Raw genomic sequence first — 19,641 nt, forward strand, 5'->3', positions numbered from 1 at the left:
GTCAGCAGTAGCACTGCCATGTTTCTTAATGCCCTGGTTAAGCAATTGGGAGTTGGTCATGTGCATGTGTGCTCCATCCTCTTCCCAGACTTAACCATGGTTCAGTGTTAGATCAGCATTGATGCTGGTCCCAATTAATAGCACTATTCAGGTTCCCCCTTAGGGAGGGCGTGTAAATTTACTTCAAACCCTGATTTCAAATCTTTTTAAAAAACCCACCCAACCATCCAATCCAATATGTTTACCTGAGAGTAGGTCTCATTGAACGTAATAGCTCTTATTTCTGAGTGGACACACATAGGCCTGCACTGTTAATGCTTCTCCTCTTGAGACAGCTACCCACCGTAGAATACCTGTTTATAAACCACCCTCTTCCCCTTCTTGTTTGGAAAAAGATGGCAGAAACTGAAAGCCAGGCTCCATAGAAACAGTCACAAAGTTTACTGGGCAGCATTTGGGAGGGCTGAAAGACCCAAACAAAGCCCTTCTCTGGACACCTGAATGCCAGCACCTAAAGGAGAGCTGTGGGGAGCCTTTAAAAATTGATTTGTATAGTTGGGAGGATTTATGGGGTCAGCAACGGATCAGACTTTGTTTAGGGTTGTCACGACAACAAGTTTTTCAAGCGGGCTGCCAACTAGCCTCCTGTTGTTGCCAAGATAGTTGGGTTTGTGAGGAAAAGTGTGTGTCCATTATACAAAAACAATTATTAACGAAGGGTTGTAACTTCTTCTTTAAACTTTTTTTTTTTTTAATCCTGCATGCATTCTTAGGGATGGGATATTGGTGCTCAGGCTTGGTGTTGCCAGATCTGCTTTCTGCAGATTATAATTCCAAACATGGGCTCTGTCAAGGGCTCCTTTCATTCTGAAGGACCTCATGATATAGCTTCCGCTTAAGGATAGCTCAGTTGGTTAGAGTGTGGTGCTGATAACACTAAGGTTGCCGGTTCGATCCCTGCATGAGACTGCAGCATATTCAGCTTGGATTAGATGATCCTCAGGGTCATTTTCCAACTCTATAATTCTATGAATCTATAACGCCTGTGTAGGATGGAATTAATTGCTCCTACCAAAATCAAAATGGTGTTTGTAGCAATGGGTCTTAAATCAGAGATGACTAATTTATTTTATTGTTTTCAACGGCTGAGTTGTAACCTACTTTAGCTGTCTTGGGGGCCTAGGTTTTGCTATCAATATGGTCTCGCATTAGAAATCTCTATTCCAATACTGTATATAATATTAAAACAAATACCCTTGTCATACTATATTAGATGTTCTTCACCAACAGAAAGAAAAAGCCCAACTTTTTATTTTATTTTAAAAAATGCTTATAGCATTAAAAACACGTGAGGCTTCTGCAATTCAAGACAGCATGTTCTGGTATTCTCTTAAGCTTGAGTGGTTGTTGTTGTTGTTTTAATTCAGATACTTCCTCTTGCCCACGAGGTGGACAAATCAGTTTGCAGAACTTGAACTGTTACTGGCTTGGTGAGACAAAGGAGACATGGCAGGATGCCAGGAAGCTCTGCCAGGGTGTGCCTGGAGGAGACCTGGTGGTGGTGAGGTCCCTGGAGGTACAGAGCTACCTCCAGAAATCTTTTTCTAAGTAAGTAACTTTAGCATGTGCCTCATTTGTAAACGTTTCCCAACTCCACACATCATAAGGATTTTCTTTCTTTTTTTTAATGCATAGACTACCCTGCCAGGGACACGGGTGGCGCTGTGGTCTAAACCACAGAGCCTAGGACTTGCCGATCAGAAATTCGGCGGTTCGAATCCCCGCGATGGGGTGAGCTCCCATTGCTCGGTCCCTGCTCCTGCCAACATAGCAGTTCAAAAGCACGTCAAAGTGCAAGTAGATAAATAGGTACCGCTCTGGCGGGAAGGTAAACGGCGTTTCCCTGCGCTGCTCTGCTTCGCCAGAAGCGGCTTAGTCATGCTGGCCACATGACCCTGAAGCTGTACGCTGGCTCCCTTGGCTAGTAAAGCGAGATGAGCACCGCAACCCCAGAGTCATCCGCAACTGGACCTAACAGTCAGGGGTCCCTTTACCTTTTTTAGACTACCCTGCCCCAGGGACAGAAGGTTTGTTGTATTGTAATATGGCATGCGTGATCCAGGTCTCTGAAATACTTTCTAAAACCATTCACCTGGAGATTAGATGGTCCAACAGACCATACCATGTTGGTTTTTCTTGACATTGGTGTGGTCAATAGTGCTACTCAGTGGTATGTGTTTGTAATAATGATTTGCATGGCAGCACACCTGTGAGCTATCGACATTTCAGCACACCTGTATCTTAATAATGTAACTAATTAGAGGTGGAGTATACCTGCTGCACCAAATGCAGCGATGTGACAGGGTAACTGATTATTTTGAAAACTGTATTTAAGATGACCAAATGCTTTGTATTCTGCTGGGGGAGTGTGGAGTGGTGAGAAGGGTGTTTTTGCAGCTGTTTGATTATTTCTTAAAATAAATATAAGCAAAGATATTGCAGGCAAGTTTTTATTCTATCGTCCCAGCTGCTGCACAAGCTCAGTTGGTCCAGAAGGTCCAACATATCATTGTACATCCGTGAGCAGCAACTAATGCTCAGATTAGCTGCCAGGGCTGATGCCAAGTTTTGAGGTGGCCCCGGGCAAGATGGTCTCTGTCCTCCCTCTTGTGCCACCATGGTACCAGGAAATGAAGATGGTGGCAACTGCGGAAGCTGCTTTCCACAGACTGAGCGTGGCTGCCTCCCTCCCAAGTATGTTTACTAGGCCAAGGAATGGACACTGGTACAGACAGGTGGTGGCCATAGCTGGCCTGAGGGATGAGCATGTTGGGTTGTGCATAAGGACTGAGGACAACTGGATTTAGTTCATATTTAAAGGTGAACCTACTTAATTCACAACCAGAACACAACCATCCTGTGAAATTCACCTTTCTCCTAATTTTTCAGTGCCATTCTCCAACAATGTTACGTGTACCAAAATGTATTTTATGGTAAAGTGTGCCTATAGATTCAATTATTAGTGAAAGTAACAGGCAAAAATGCAGTATATTACACATATTTTTGCAAGCAATTTTCTGTATTTCAAAACTGCATACAAAAATGTGTTTATTAACAAAAACATGCACCAATATGCTGAAGAACTTTTGTGAGGGTATTTAAACAAAAAACAAAAAAATATATGCAGTACTGTGAAGACCTGAAATTGATTGGAAAAATGAGAAACAGAGAACCAAAAGGGACAGATTAATCAACCCTGTTTCTGATCCTCTTTACTTGAAGCTGATACACTTGTCTGCTTGCTGATCAAACTGCATTTTGCTTAGCAATGAGCCATGGTTCAATTGTTTCCATACAGTTAGTATGAGGGTTATTTAAACCAGCCATAGCTTGTTTGTTTCTTGTTTGTTCAAAATATTCTCAGACTGCCTTAGCATCAGGCAAGTATAGTGCAATCAAGCTAAACAATGAAATGTCAAGCAGCATGACAACGATCAATGGCTTCATCCCAGAGGTTTTCAACCTTTTTGAGTCCATGGCTCCCTTGACCAACTATATTCTTTCTGCAGCACCCCTGTGGGGCTCAGGAGCCCAGTTATGTCACCCCTTGCCTGAAAAACTGGCAGCCTCTCACCTTTTTTCAAACACTCTCCCTTGTGGAGTGTTTCCTCAGCCTCCTCTCCCCTCTCCTTGGAGTCCTCTGGGCAGCCACTGCTGCCACCCCTGGTCTCTGAGCTGCCCCTCCTGCCCCAAATAGAGGTTCCTCATCACACTGCCCCACAGGGGCCTGCGACTTGTTTGTCCATTCCCTTCCCTGAGGAGGGAGGGAAGGAAAGAGGGACACAGGCCAGTGTTGCCTGCCCTGACCATCATTCAAGCCACCCTAGGGTGCCACAGCACACTAGTTGAAAACCACTGGCTTCATCCTGTTCTGTCTCCAAATATTGGCCCAGTCTGTGGTGTTACCAGAGTTATTGCCTTTCCTTGTCTTTCTTATCAGCAGTGCTGGCACCGTTTGGATTGGATTGCATGACCTTGGCTCCTCTGGGTTGATGTGCTGGGTTGACGGGGGCCTCGCAGATACATTCCAGAACTGGATGTCCTCAGGCCGACCCGAGGGAGGGAAGGAAATGTGTGTGAAGATGCTTCTAGCGGATTCAAAAGGATACTGGAGATGTAACCCATGCTCTGAGAAATCACCATTCATCTGTGAAAAGACAATTGGAGGTACTGGAGGCATTCTAGTTTGTGTTCTGTTATTTTAATGGAGGTTTTTGGGTTTTTTTTGGCAAATTTTTGATGGGGTGGTATTACTGTGTATTTTCATTGTGGGTGTCTATATTGTAATGTCTGTGTAACCAGCTTTTGTACTTTGCAAACAGATTAGAAGCCTATTTTGATGTGAGGTGGCATATAAATTAAACAATAAATGCAGAAACAAACATGAATAGGCTGATCTTTATTATTCATCTAATGAGATCACTCCTCTCAAAAGAGGAGGATTCATTAGAAGGAAGCTGAGAAAGACAACCAGGTAGTTCTAATCTGTTCAGGAAGCTTGGAGCAAAGTTGTAAGGGGCAATCCCATTAGCCTTAGAGACTTGGACTTTCGAAATCCTTGTGATGAAATCTCTTTTCGAAGGTCGATAAGAAAACTTTGCAGTCATGGGATGACAGAGTTGGTAACTTGGTGGAGGAAACCAAGGAGCAGAGAATAGGGAAAGATGGGCAGCTTAGGAGACACAGCCCGGAGTATAGGACAGATGCAGGTTGGGTTGAAAAAAAACTCAGTGAACTTGCTCTAGAGATGGATGGGTCATCTGTAATGGACTAGAATAATTCCTCCTGCAAGGAGTTGAAAACGAGCCTTCTAGTCCATGATGTGGGAAGAATGATGAAACTGAATGCGAGCTCCTGCTGATGAGGAAGTGCTGAATGGTGAAGAAGGTGGACACAAAAAGGAAATAGGAGAGAGCTGAAAGGAAGCGGAAAGCAGGGTCTGCCAAGAGGCCAGCCAAGTCTAGCTTCTAACCCTGATTGCTATATTCTGAGCTCCCCACACCGTCTTGGTAAGCAGCAGCAACGGGCAGTGTTGGGAAGCCAGCAGAGCAACACAGCCTCACCCTGCCTCACTATTGGATGTTATAGGACTGCATTGTCAGTTCCTTTTTATGTGCTCTGTGATTACAGCTGCGCTTCCAAGCCCAAACGTCTTCCTGACGGGAATGCCAAGGTTTAGCACTATCTATGAAGTGAAGAATGTCAGCACCAGAAAAGCAGCTCCTTTCTTAGGGGGCAGCAAAGTGGAGGTAATGTATTTCCAGGGCTGATTTGTTTTCATGCTTCAAATACATATTCTGTTCCACAAGATGTTGCTGAGGGACCTTGAGAAATCTGCTGCTTTTTGACAGTGATCTCAGCATTATACAATCCAACATCTATGTAAGTAGAAAATTGCCCAGAAAGCCCAATATTAGAAGTTCATGGGAAACCCTGATTTCCAAATCTGATGTGTCTCTTGTAGCTTACCTCATATGTAAAAAAACCAACTGTGGCGCCATTGTTGCTCAGTATGTTCACTGTAGGCCCTAAACCCTCTACCCATCTTAAACTGCCCCCCAGCTACCCTTGACTTGCTTTTGTCTTGCAGCTGATGCTCTTTCCAGGCCTCTGGTTCAGCCACAATGGAACAGTCGCCTCCCTAGACTTTGCTATGCAAGCAACAAATAAGCCAATCCAGGCCCGTTTCCAGATTTTCCGCCCATATTGCAGTCCCAGTCAACATTTGATTCCACCAGGTAAGGGAGAAACCCCTTCTGCTCCCTTCCTTGCAATCCCTTAGGTCAAAGAATAACAGATTCTGTCTTTATTCTTTAAAGCAGTTTAATTAAAAAATAAGTTGCCATTTCTCCCTAGCAACATCTTGTTTTCAGCTGAGGAAAATGGCTTTGCTGCAGATTTTTTACAGTTCTCTCCCCCTCCATTTGTTAATTCCACCATTTAATTCATTTTTGTAATTGGAATTGCCTTCCAGTCGCACTCATTTCTTATAAAATGCGGTACTTAAATTACAACCTTTGCATATGCTGATCACAGTAATAAATTTGATAAGAGTGTGTGCGTGGGCCCAAACATTCACCTTGCATCTGTATCTGCGTGGTTTAAAACGATATTGATCTGTTTCTAAGTCATTCTGTACTCTCTCTGCTTCGATCTGTAATTTAGGTTCTGAACTACCCTTTAAAAATTAAAACTCTGTATTCCCCATCTGCTACCATAGATAATATAAAATGTTATAACTTCCCCCTGTTTTTCACCAAGGTAGATGACATTTACTGGCAGAGTAGTCCCTCCAGAGTGCAGTGAACCTGCCAAATTGTAGACAGATTGGTCCAGGGCCTTTTTGTGGGGTAAATAAAAGTGATTCACTTTCCCCCATAATGAGGAGGGAGCATGTTTGCCTCTTGCTCTTTCTTTAAAATAACTAAGATGTGGCCAGGTGTATTCTCCCCTGCACATTTCAAAAAACTTTGCAGCCTTGCATTGGTCTTTGCTTTCCAGTGACTGATTGTTTCCTCTGATAGGCTTGACAGCATGAGACCATCTATAAAGCTGCCTGAGAGCTCTGCCTTTTGCAATGATTTTGCAAAGTTTTTTGCAGATAAAGTCGCTCAGATTCGGGAAGAGGTAGACGCCACCGTGGGAGCAGGGCCGGGGCGGGAGAGTGCTAGAGTCCTGTCTAGTCAAATTGCGTGGAATCAATTCCAATCTGTTACCTCCGAGGATGTGGACAGGCTGCTTGGACGAGTGAAACCAACCACCTGTCTCCTTGATCCTTGCCCATCCTGGCTTATAAAAGCTAGCCGGGAAGGGCTGGGCGATGGGCTTCGTGGGGTGGTGAATGCTTCCCTCCGTGAGGGAGCCTTCCCAGACCCGCTGAAAGAGGCGGTTATTAAACCGCTTCTTAAAAAACCATCTTTAGATGCGGCCACGATGGCCAACTATCGCCCAGTCTCAAATCTTCCATTCTTGGGCAAGGTGATTGAGCGAGTGGTTGCTGAACAACTCCAGGCACGCCTGGAAGAAGCGGACCATTTGGATCCCTTCCAATCGGGATTCAGGCCTCATCATGGGACTGAAACTGCCTTGGTCGCACTGGTTGATGATCTCCGGCGGGCTAGGGACAAAGGTGAGAGCTGTTTCCTAGTTCTGCTGGATCTCTCAGCGGCGTTTGATACCATCGACCATAACATCCTTCTGGACCGTCTTGAGGGGCTGGGAGCTGGGGGCACTGTCATACAGTGGTTCCGCTCCTTCCTCCTGGGCCGTGTTCAGAAAGTGGTGGTGGGGGATGAGTGTTCAGACCCCTGGGCTCTCACTTGTGGGGTGCCTCAGGGTTCTGTCCTCTCCCCCATGCTTTTCAACATCTACATGCAGCCGCTGGGAGAGATCATCAGGGGGTTTGGGCTGGGTGTTCATCAGTATGCAGATGATACCCAGCTCTACCTTTCTTTCAAATCAGAACCAGTGAAGGCGGTGACAGTCCTGTGTGAGTGTCTGGAGGCGGTTGGAGGATGGATGGCGGCAAACAGATTGAGATTGAATCCTGACAAGACAGAAGTACTGTTTCTGGGGGACAGGAGGCGGGCAGGTGTGGGGGATTCCCTGGTCCTGAATGGGGTAACCGTGCCCCTGAAGGACCAGGTGCGCAGCCTGGGAGTCATTTTGGACTCACAGCTGTCCATGGAGGCACAGGTTAAATCCGTGTCCAGGGCAGCTGTGTACCAGCTCCATCTGGTACGTAGGCTGAGACCCTATCTGCCCGCGGACTGCCTTGCCAGAGTGGTGCATGCTCTGGTTATCTCCCGCTTGGACTACTGCAATGCGCTCTACGTGGGGCTACCTTTGAAGGTGACCCGGAAACTACAACTAATCCAGAATGCAGCAGCCAGACTGGTGACTGGGAGCGGCCGCCGAGACCATATAACACCGGTCTTGAAAGACCTACATTGGCTCCCAGTACGTTTCCGAGCACAATTCAAAGTGTTGGTGCTGACCTTTAAAGCCCTAAACGGCCTCGGTCCAGTATACCTGAAGGAGCGTCTCCACCTCCATCGTTCTACCCGGACACTGAGGTCCAGCACCGAGGGCCTTCTGGCGGTTCCCTCACTGCGAGAAGCCAAGTTACAGGGAACCAGGCAGAGGGCCTTCTCGGTAGTGGCGCCCTCCCTGTGGAACGCCCTCCCACCAGATGTCAAAGAGAACAACAACTACCAGACTTTTAGAAGACATCTGAAGGCAGCCCTGTTTAGGGAAGCTTTTAATGTTTGATGTAACATAGTATTTTAATATTCTTTTGGAAGCCGCCCAGAGTGGCTGGGGAAACCCAGCCAGATGGGCGGGGTATAAATAATAAATTATTATTATTATTATTATTATTAAAGCAGAACAAGATAGGATTTTAAAGAAAACCCTTAAATGAAGTTTTTAACTTCTTTTTTTAAAAAACTGCTTTAGCAAAAAATACTCAGGATCTTCAGTGTGCCACAGGCAAAAATTTTGGGCAGCCTCGCTTATTGTAAAGTCCACGGACCTGGAGAAACAAAAAATATAGGAAAAATTAGAGCTATAAGATAAAGAGAAGCTTAGAAAGAACAGAGTGATAGGGCAACATGCGACTTTTGGACATCAGCTTGGGAGGGGGAAAGATTTGCAAATCATCCCAATTTGCCTTGTTATTTGAGCCCCTGTACGGATGCGGGTGGCGCTGTGGGTTAAACCACAGAGCCTAGGACTTGTCGATCAGAAGGTCGTTGGTTCGAATCCCCGCAACGGGGTGAGCTCCTGTTGCTCAGTCCCTGCTCCTGCCAACCTAGCAGTTCGAAAGCACGTCAAAGTGCACGTAGATAAATAGGTACCCCTCTGGCGGGAAGGTAAATGGCGTTTCTGTGCGCTGCTCTGGTTCGCCAGAAGCAGCATAGTCACGCTGGCCACATGACCCGGAAGCTGTACGCCAGCTCCCTTGGCCAGTAAAGTGAGATGAGCGCCGCAACCCTAGAGTCGGCCACGACTGGACCTAATGGTCAGGGGTCCCTTTACCTTTACCTTACAGAGCTGATGCACACTCTTAAAATAGAAATGACGTCTGGCTTTTTGGTTTTGTATCTTTTGTGCGATTCAGTGCCCTTTTATTTGTTCCTCAGGGTGCAAATGGCTTCATTCACCTTTTGCCTGCTGTCACTCTGAGCCACTCTGCAATGTCATGGGTGAATGCCCAAGTGGGCAACAGTGGTGCCCTTTGAAGGATCGTTGCTTGAACATCTCCAGCCCTTGCAGCTCATATGCCTTTGAGAACACAACTGCTCACATCCAGCCATTCCCATACCCTCCACGGTACAAAGGGGCTTCGCCATTCTATTCCATAGTGGCTGATCTTCCTTTATTGCTCGCCCCCAGCAATGAAAACACCCACATTCACGTAAGTGTATTCAGGAGTTGCCTTGGGGTTGTAAACAAGCCTTACCCTTGTCTTTCGTTCAATGTTTGCTCTATGCTTTGAGGTTCTTCACATATCTTGTTTTGCCTTAGGTATACAGGAAGTGGTTCTGCGGTTCCACGTGGGAAACACTTGCTGTGATAGGTCCCAGGTCATGGGACCTCTTCACCTTGGGAGTCTCTTTTTACCCTGGCCCACCTTGCTATTTTGGCAGCCATGCAAAATGTTTTTCTTCAGATCCGCTTTTACAAATGAGTCATAAGGAGGAGCTACATGGCACCTCTGTTTTCCGTCCGATACGTGCTGCTCAGATTTTGGTGGTCTTTTTAAAATTTTATTTGGTTTTTACAAATTAATGTTTACATTCAAAATCATAGATAAAAGCAAATAAGCAAGATTCTTCCAAATCTTTAGACTTCTCTCTACCTCTCCATGGGTTCTTTACTTAAACTTTTCTACTGCACATCATGAGACACTCCAGTTTTTAAAGTTGTCCATTGTATCCAAAGTCATCGTTACATTACAAGAGTTATTTTGAACCTGCGAAAGAGTTCAAATGTTTACAGTGGTCCCCCCATTCTTTGTTGAAATTTTGATCTTCCTGATTTCTGATTTTCCTGGTCATTTTTGCCATTTCTGCATAGTCCAACAGTTTGGTCTGTCATTCCAATCTGGTAGGGATGCTGTCTTCTTTCCAGGCCTACCAGCATCCTGGAGGCTGTCGTTGTATACATGAACAGTCTTTTCTGTTCCCTATACACCTACAATTCCTAACAAAAAGGATTCTGGTTTTTTTTAAACAAACGTTATTTTAAACAGTTTTTTTTAATTCATTATATATCTTTTCCCAGAATTTTTTTATTACAGTTCCACCACATATGTTAAAAGGTCACATTGTGGTGGTCTTGTGATGTTTTATATGGATTAGCATTACTTGCTGGTACACTGTTCTGCTTCTCGTGCACAACTGTAGGAAGGAGTTGAATGAAGACCAGGTGTGCGTACTTTAAATGGAGGTTGTCTCCCAATGATTCAGATTAGCTTCAGCTGTCTGTGCGTTTCAGGTTCTCCTGCCAGAAGAAGAGATCTTTGTCCATCCGGGTGACATCATAGGGATACAGCACAGCGCTGATAGGGGCTTGTTCCTGCAGTGCCATCCCCACACGGATTCCCCTTGGCGACAGAGTTACATCAGCCTCATGAAGGAGAGCTGGTGGGAAGGAGGTATCTCTGGGCCGCCCAACCCCACCTGGGTGGACAGCATGCTTTGTGACCTACGAGTGACCTTTGCGCAATCAATGAAGAGCTTGGCAAACCCTCCAATGCTGGCCCAAAGGCTGGAGTCTGGTACCTACACCTTCACCGCCACGGTGAGAAATGCTGTCAGCAGCTCACAAGCCAGCTGCTCAGTGCAAGTGCAGTCAAAAGTCAGTGATTTGCAGCTTATCTACCCCACACCACTCAGCGGGAAGCTCAACATACCCACAAAGCAGGAGATTTTCCTGGTCGTCAAGATCACCTCTGGTTGCAAGGCTGTGGCTAACTGGATGTCCCCGGTGGACATGGCTGGGGTGCCGTTCGTGGCCGCTTGCCCAGCAGGGATTGTGCTCCGTGTCCCCTCCTGCTACAGAGAGACCACAGACACCTGGTTCTCCTCGGTGAAGCTTGTCATGGATAAACCAAGAGAGGAGGAGATCTTGGACATCCTTGTTTCCAATGAGGTCAGTGCCCAGAAGTTGTCTGTGAAGATCCAGTCACATGATGCCATTGATGGACTCAGGGTGGTGCCTCCTGGACCATGCCGGATGCTAGTGGATGTGTCACAGGTGGGTTATGATGTTCCTTCCAAAGTTAACTCTTTGTTTTATGTGAGGGATGTCTGGTGTCATGTTTTGAGGATAGTGGTCCAAGGACCTTCTGATGCTCTGGCCATTCCAGTAAAACAAACAGTCCCCAGCAACAGCATCTTAACGGGGAAAACTGCAAATGAAAGATGCTTCTTTCTAATGGGTAAGCTACAGAAGAACTGATAGTCATTGTTTTTGGAGTGACCCCAGGGCACGGCCAGCTATTCTTATATGAAAAAAATATTCTGTACATAGATGCATACCCTATACTGATCGTTGTGACTTTGCAGAATTGACGAGGGCTGTACCTCTGAACTAGGAAACAATGCAATCATGATCTTGAGTTATTAGAGTGTTAAGCAGTGCACAGATCCCTCAGTCCCAGGTCACTGAAGTATCCTACCCAGACCCAGACTCATTTACTGCTCCCCAATACTTACCCCAAAGTTCAGCCAGCATAGCCAAACCAATATATATGGGTTATTCTCATCATGCAACTTCTTTGCTTTAACCAGGTATTTACTGCTGAGATCAGCCAGGGGTCCTCTGTTTCTTACACCTGGGTGATTGATAACATGGACATGTTTGCCTACAATGGTCAGAGCTACAGTGTCACATTTAAGAGACCTGCTACATATAAGCTAAAGGTGAGAAACCAAAGCCATTCAACAACAACAGCAGCAGCAGCAATAACAGCAACCCCATAGTAGAGCATTGCACACGTGGGCATTTCAAGGAATATAAGTAGTATTTGTACAGTAATTTATATGTGTTATCTCAGTATTTCATACAACAGCCCTATAAGGTAGTCCAGTATATTAGGAGAAATTACATGTCAGAATGTGAAAATTGCATACAAAAATGAATATATGTAATGAAACAGTGTGCACTCTTGCATGGATTGATTTTTTTTAAAATTACAAACTGATGTAAGCAAACTGAACCAAGACTAGAAAGATGAGGACATGAGGGAAACAAACAAACGAAAAAAGACTGTAACATAACAGAGAGAGTGGCTTGCCTGCAGCTTCTCTGTGAGTTCCTTTGAGCCAGGGACTTCCTGACTCTCTTTTGTCTCTCTCTACAGAAGCAAATGCATAGCTGAGCTGCTATGAGCATTATCAGAAGATGCTTCAGTGACTTATGGGATTTGGGTGGTTTATTTGGTTTGGGATCAAAGGTTTCTTGGTTTTCTCCTCTTTGTTCATAGTTGACAGCAAAGAACCCGGTGAGCTTCAAATCTTTGGAACTGATGCTCATAGCTGAACCGATGAACCCCTTGGCTCACCCTGAATTGCTGGGACTCCCTGGAATTGTGGAAGTCAATGTTCCCCAGACTATGATATTCAGGGTGGAAGTAGACACTGCTGTGGATGTCATGGTGAGGTAAGAAACAAGGCAAGGAAGTCTGGATAGGTGCTTTCAAGTGATTGTCCATCACCGAAATCCAAGTTGCAAGGAACACATCATCTTAGGGAAGACCTCTTTGGGAACAGCCAGTGTATCTACTCAAGGCCAATTCACACCATCGTTTTCTGCAGAAAAAACCCTCATTTGAGCTGACTTACAAACACTTCTGCTAAATTAATCCCAGTTTAGCTTTTAGTATAGAATCACTAACTCATGTAATGGCTCAGTTAGTAGCCACCAACTCAGTCTCATCCTATGCATAGATGCACAAACAGCCTGACCTGGTATCTTCCCCTAAATATATGACAATTTGTAGTACTCCCCCCTTCCCTCTTTTTTGGCACATTCGGTGATGTTCAGGAGGTGTAGTAAACTGCATCTGTGACTTTGCCTGCGCATGAAAGCCACACTGGTTTGGTAGAAAATGAACCACGAGGCATAGAAGATACCCAAGAATCAGGCTGTTGCAGGGCAACAGTCCAATTCAGATCACAGTAGACCACCATTGGGTACACTAAAATGGGGGGTGTTACAGGGGCCAGCAAAGCAAATTGCTTAAAATAATGTAAGCAAGACAAGTCACCTATTTCAGGGGAAGGCAGACAAACAAAAATCAGAACAACCAGTTCATCTGCTCTGGAGAAAGCTGCTTTCTGATCGAACAATAAGTCAGAGTCAGAACATGACAGTGCCTGGGAGAATCACTGAACTTAAATTTTTTAAAAAGGATACAGTGGTATCCTTGGGTTACATATGCTTCAGGTTACAGACTCCGCTAACCCAGAAATATTACCTCGGGTTAAGAACTTTGCTTCAGGATCAGAACAGAAATTGTGCAGCAGCGGCACGGCGGCAGTGGGAGGCCCCATTAGCTAAAGTGGTGCTTCAGGTTAAGAACAGTTTCAGGTTAAGAACAGACCTCCAGAACGAATTAAGTTCTTAATCCGAGGTACCACTGTACTCTAATTCAACACCCTGCTCTCTCAAGGTACCCTGGAGTTACCTGCTCTGTTGGTACCTGTAATGTCCCCACTTTAGTGTACTCCACAAGCAAGAACTACCATGCCAGAGATGGCTTTTGGAAAAGGAATAAATATAGCGAAAAGACATTTGGGGTGTTGAAATAACAAATTGTGCAACCAGGACTTGCAAATTGCTTGACTTCCAGACCTTTGGCAGCAAGCATTGTATCCATCTTGTGGAAAACAGAATTTTTGGCAGGGGCTAAATGTGGTGATAAGTAATGTGGGAGATGTACCAGAGGGGGTGATGTGATAAGGGGCACAGAAGAAACTCTGGGAAGGAATTTATCATTGCCATTGCTCAGTCCAGTCCAATCTCAGGCAGAGATAGGGTGAACTTTCTGGGTCTTGTTTTCAGTACTCCAGATCAACAAAACCAACAAAAGAGTCTTGCGGCACCTTGGCGACTAACAAATTTTCTATGGATTTATGGGCCAGAATCCAGTTCACCAGCAACAAGAAGTACAATCCCTAATTAACAGGGGATATATGGGTTCCCCTGTGTTGTTTCACCTGTGGACGGGGGTGGATGGGAATGGAGAACACTGAGATCAAAGGGAAGCAAATCACAAAAAGAATGGAGAGTAATAGTCACATCCAATAAAACAGTTAAAGTGGCAATTAGGATAGCTGTGTTGGTGATAACAGAAACTTCCTGGCCTTGGTAAGTTAGCAAACACATATAGTGTGATAAAAATCTTGATTCAAGTCACAGATGATAGAACTGAATTCCTGATGAAATGTAATTCAGAGAGTTTCATGCTGGAGTCTCCCTTGAGATTTCCTTTGTTCACGGACAGGCAGGTCAACAGGCATCACTGGTAGAAATTCTGTGCCAAATTGTCACTTTGTGCAGACGCTTTAGGAAACACTGCCGCTCTCATTGTGACCTCTGCTGGTTGCCCACAGTATAAAAAGGTAAAGGTAAAGGTACCCTTGCCCGTACGGGCCAGTCTTGCCAGACTCTAGGGTTGTGCGCTCATCTCACTCTAAAGGCCAGGAGCCAGCGCTGTCCGCAGACACTTCCGGGTCACGTGGCCAGCGTGACAAGCTGCATCTGGCGAGCCAGCGCAGCACACGGAACGCCCGCAGTATATCCAATGCATTATTTGTGATCTGTATTTCTGCTTGCAGGTGGAATTTTGGCGACGGCAGCCCAGAGGCAGAGACCACCCTGGCTCCTCCTTACGATGCTCAGCTGCCACGACCAGATCCACAGACAGAACGAGTTCAAGTGTCAGCAAGGGTGACCCATGCCTTTATTCAGCCAGGTGGGAAAATGGGTTTGATACTAGGAGATAACTTAGGGAGCTCAAGGAGCTTCAAGTCACGCCTTTCTCCCTGAAATGAAGAGGGGGAGAATAGATGGATGTGAAGATAGCAGCTGAGAGAGTTATGTGGAGAGAGGTTAAAAATGATGTGGGGAAAATAGGTGCCAGAACAGGCTGACTAACCACCAGCAGGTTGAAATCTAGGAAACCAGAAGAGAACAGGTGAGGCAAAAGCATCATAGGAGATTGAGACCAAGACAGGAACACACGTATGGGAAGGGAAGCAAAGCTAATGAGGTGCACTGTAAAGTGAGGAAGGAGCTTTCCTGCTGTGTGGCAGCCGCGGGGAACCTGAGGCCCCTGCACCTAAATTGGCTGTCACCTGCCAATCACTTCAATCTACCTCAACAGCTTTTGTGGTTTTTCTAGGGTTAGATTTAAAATTATTACCACTCCTGAGTGATACATACTCATTGTTATTTCTGTAGGTGACTACACTGTTAGAGCTGAAGCCCTCAACAAGTATGAGCAAGTTCACCAAGTGGCCAGAGTCTGTGCTGTCATTCCCATAACCCTGGTGACCATACTGCCCAGTCCAGCTTCTCCATTGGTTAAAGAGGTTACTCAGTTTGAGGCCTTGGTTTCTCCTTCCCTCTATGGCATATGGTATTCCTGGAACTTTGGCGATGGGTCACCTGTACAGGAGGGACCAAATTCTACTGTGCACTATTCCTTTGAAAAGGCTGGGATTTATAATGTGACCCTAAGAGTCAATAACAATCTCAGTGACATAACATCATGGGCATCGGTGTCTGTCAGGGAAGGAATTATGGGCCTGCACATAGTGTGCAGTGGGCCCAGTGAACTCGGTTCAGTCACAGTTGTCAATGCCACAGTTACCTCTGGCACAGATGTCAGGTGGTCTTTCGACATGGGAGATGGATCCATCTACAGAAATCTGTCACACGGTGTTGTTTCTCACATTTTTGCTGCTGAAGGAAAATACACAGTAACAGTGACAGTTCACAGTGCTGCGGCCTATACCGAGGCATCCACCATAGCCAACATTTACAAACTGCGTATTAGCAGCATCCTGGCTCCTGGTTGTCTCTCCAGTGGGGAGCTGACCCGGTTCCAAGCTTTTGTGACAGGGCCAGTTAAAGGGGTTATGTTCTGCTGGGATTTCCAAGATGGCCGCCCTCCCACTGTTCGTCATGGAGACCCCACAGTCCTTCACAGCTACATGGCGGCTGGGAATTACCAGGTGAATCTGACTGTCTATGGAACAATGAGCAGCGCTTCCCGTCAACTAGCCGTTTGTGTAGAGGACAAAATCAGCTCAGTTAAGCTGTTGGCTCCAATGTCTGCTGTAGCATTAGAGGAACCGCTTTCCTTCTTGGCTGAAGTAGATCCAGGCCCCGACCCTCAGCACCAGTACAGGTACCATTGGGATTTTGGCATCGGTGAAGACCCAGTGCCTTCTAAAACTCCAGAAATCACATTTGTGTACTTGGAGGCTGGGTTGTACATGGTAACCGTGACTGTGTGGAACACGGTCAGCCAACAAAACGCCTCGGTAAATATCACAGCTCAGCAGGCCATTAATACCATCTCCATTCACCATAGTGGTGAAACGGGCATCTTTCTAGCTGTGGGCACTCCCTACGACTTTGTGGCTGAAGTCAGCTGGGACACTACAGCCGCATTTCAGTGGGACTTTGGAGATGCCTCACCTCATCGGGTGGGTCAAAGAGCCCCCCACACCTATAAGAAAGCAGGAGAGTTTACCATCGTGGTTGTGGGTGAGAATCTGGTCAGTCACAGGACAGCAACACTCACCATGACGGTGCTTACTCCAGTCAAGCTGTTGACTCTACATGCTGAGCAACCAGTGAGCGAGGCTGGGCAGGAAGTCACCTTCAGATCTTCTTTAGCTGCAGGGGATCGTGTTCGCTATCGCTGGGCTGTTGGTGAAACAACTGGATTCCAAGAGGGAGCAGCCATTTTCACTCACACTTTCCCCACTCTTGGCACCTTTGTGGTGTTTGCTGTAGCTGAGAATGCTGTGAGCATAGAGAAGGCAAACGTCACTGTAGAGGTCCAGGAAAGAGTCCAAGGGGTGCAAATCCACAGTGAACATGTAGTGCAGGACAAGTATGTGGCCGTTGCGGAAGCCTTCTCTCTCTCCAGTGAGGTTGCTCAGGGCTCCAATGTCACCTTCCGTTGGGCAGCTTTGAAAGGAAAGCATCCATTGTTTACTTCTGAAGGACAGTTGTTCTTATTCTGCCCCAATACAAGTGGGGAACTCCTGGTGGAGGTGAAAGCTGGGAATGCACTGGGTGAAGCCACCACCAGCCTTACCCTGGAAGTCTTGGAGAGAGTTCATGGTGTGAAGGTTCAATCGGCCGCTGATAATGTTGCAGTAGGAAAGCCAGTGAACCTGAACATTTCTGTGGTGTCAGGAACAGATCTCCTTTATCAGTGGAAGGTGCAGGAGGACGCACAGCTGCTGCTTACCACCACACCTTCCCTTTCGCACATCTATAACACCCTAGGCTCCAAGCTTGTCTTTGTCACAGTCTACAATGCCCTGGGATCCAGCAATGGCTCCACAGAACTCAGAGTGCAGGAACCTGTTTCTGGGGCAAATTTCAGCGTGGCAGGAATTATGCGACCTTTCCTCCTGAAGTCAGGCACCTCAGTAGAGCTTCTGGGCATGGTGGATGAAGGATCTGACCTTGCATGGGAATGGCAGCTACAGCGGGGGGAAGAGGAGAAGCTGATCCTCTCCCGTGGGCAGAACATCTCTCACAGATTTGAGCAGTTCGGAGACTACGGAGTGTTTCTGCGGGTCTGGAATGACATTAGCGAGAGTACAGCTCTGGGTGCCATCTCTGTTCAAGACCCTGTGGCTGGACTGGCTGTGACAGTGGACAAGAGGACAGTGTGCACAGATGACGAGGTTACTTTTACACTGCGTGTGTTGAAGGGCTCGCGAGTGACCTTTGCCCTCTACTTCTCCTCGCTGGGGATTCATGTGGATAACCCTGCGGGGATCTTCCACTTTCCTTTTCCAGTGAAAGGTGACCACCAGGTGCTGGCATCTGCTTACAACAACGTTAGTAATCAGACAGATACTGTCATGGTGAAGGTCTTGGAGAAGGTGAAGGGGCTGCACCTCTTAGATGATTGTCCACCCATTCTGGAAGCCAACAAAGAACTTACACTCCGAGCAGCCGTGCAAGCTGGAGAGAACATTGCTTTCTCCTGGGCATTTCAGCTCCCTGGGCTGCCCGACTATAATGTCACAGGCCAGCAGGTGACGTATACCCCCTCTGGCAAAGACAATTTAACCATTCTGATTGAGGCCACCAATGCTTTCTGTGCAGACACTCTCCTGGTGGTAAGAACGTTAGAGGTGCCGGTAGTGACTGTTAACCTGTCCAGCAATGGCTCCAGGACATTTGTCAATCAAACCGTGACATTTGATGTAATGGCAGTTGGTGGCAGCAACCTTCACATGGAGTGGAATTTTGGGGACTCGCCCGAAACCTTCGCCAGTGAAGGAGATCAGAGAGTATTTCACAAATATTGCCAAGCTGGTGATTTCTTGGTAGAAGTGAGAGTCTACAACAACATAAGTTTTGTCTTGGCCCAGTCAAAAGTAACCGTGGAGCAGCTGCTCTGTGAAAGCCCTACTCTGAAGCTGGTTGAGCCTCTCTCTGTGATCTCCAAATCTTACACCACCTACTTTGAGGCTGATGTCGACTTGAAACAATGCACAGCCTACCGGGCGTTGTATCGGTGGGAGATATTCCGCAGCTGCAGCTGTGATGCTTCGTCCAAGACCAATGCAGTCTCATTACCGCATGTAGATGTGCTAACCCCTCGTCTTGTGCTCCCCAAGTTCTCTCTGGACGTTGGTCCTCACTGCCTGCTTTTCACTATCTCTCTGGAGAACACACCCTTGGCCCAGATGGCTTGCAGTGACTTGACTGTGCTTTCCAGCAAGCTAGTTCCAGTCATCCAAGGAGGATCCTGGAGGAGAGGGACAGTCAAAATGGATCTGGTTCTAGATGGAAGCAAGTCATATGACCCTGATGTGGAGAAGGGTGGAAACTCCTCTCTGGCGTACCACTGGGACTGTCAACTGGAGGTAAGAAGAGGACCTAGAATGGCAGCAAGAAGACACATTGTTTAGACCAGGGTTTCCCAAACTAGGGTCTCCAGCTCTTTTTGAACTACACCATCCCTGACCCTGCTAGCTAGGGGTGATGTGAGTTGTAGTCCAAAAAGTTTGGGAAATCCTGGTCTGATTAACTAATGAGAAGCATAACCTGAAAAGGTGGGTTTTCCTTTATATGAAGGCTTTAATGCAGGGGTGGTGAAACAGGATCCTGCTGGAGGGCCAAATCCAGAAGTGACCGGTTCCCCAGAGGCCACTTTGTCAGGTGGGAGGAGTTACCCACCTGTCAATCACCTACCATCACACATTGCTTGGTGATTCAAACTTTGCAGCCATGGCTTAAATTCAACACTTTGTGAATTTGGTGCTTCTCTATGTCAAATTCAGAAGGCACCAAATTTCCAGCAGC

General features: G+C 46.5%; 1 protein-coding gene and 1 long non-coding RNA gene across 4 annotated transcripts in view; one reads left to right on the plus strand and one right to left on the minus strand.

Moving 5' to 3' along the window:
• The window catches only part of LOC308470362 (polycystin-1-like), a gene marked incomplete at its 3' end in the record, with an annotated part of 67,445 nt that overhangs the window by 10,864 nt on the left and 36,940 nt on the right, over positions 1-19,641 (plus strand). For all 3 annotated transcript variants that reach the window (XR_013982392.1, XM_080993521.1, XM_080993522.1), the window contains exons 7-16: positions 1,428-1,608; positions 4,001-4,227; positions 5,191-5,309; positions 5,651-5,798; positions 9,204-9,478; positions 10,561-11,322; positions 11,859-11,990; positions 12,554-12,729; positions 14,910-15,046; positions 15,535-19,202. Coding sequence is in view for 2 of the 3 variants with exons in the window: in XM_080993521.1 (XP_080849647.1) it covers positions 1,428-1,608; positions 4,001-4,227; positions 5,191-5,309; positions 5,651-5,798; positions 9,204-9,478; positions 10,561-11,322; positions 11,859-11,990; positions 12,554-12,729; positions 14,910-15,046; positions 15,535-19,202 (5,825 nt within the window). The remainder of the gene's footprint in view (positions 1-1,427; positions 1,609-4,000; positions 4,228-5,190; positions 5,310-5,650; positions 5,799-9,203; positions 9,479-10,560; positions 11,323-11,858; positions 11,991-12,553; positions 12,730-14,909; positions 15,047-15,534; positions 19,203-19,641) is intronic.
• LOC308470718 lies at positions 15,033-16,983 on the minus strand. Its single transcript, XR_013982593.1, has 3 exons — positions 16,886-16,983; positions 15,947-16,038; positions 15,033-15,116 (listed from the first exon to the last, which is right to left on the minus strand). It is a non-coding gene; the product is annotated as an uncharacterized lncRNA (long non-coding RNA).

Source organism: Podarcis pityusensis (genome assembly GCF_964106645.2).
Source record: "Podarcis pityusensis genome assembly, chromosome: 2".
Taxonomy (NCBI): domain Eukaryota; kingdom Metazoa; phylum Chordata; class Lepidosauria; order Squamata; family Lacertidae; genus Podarcis; species Podarcis pityusensis.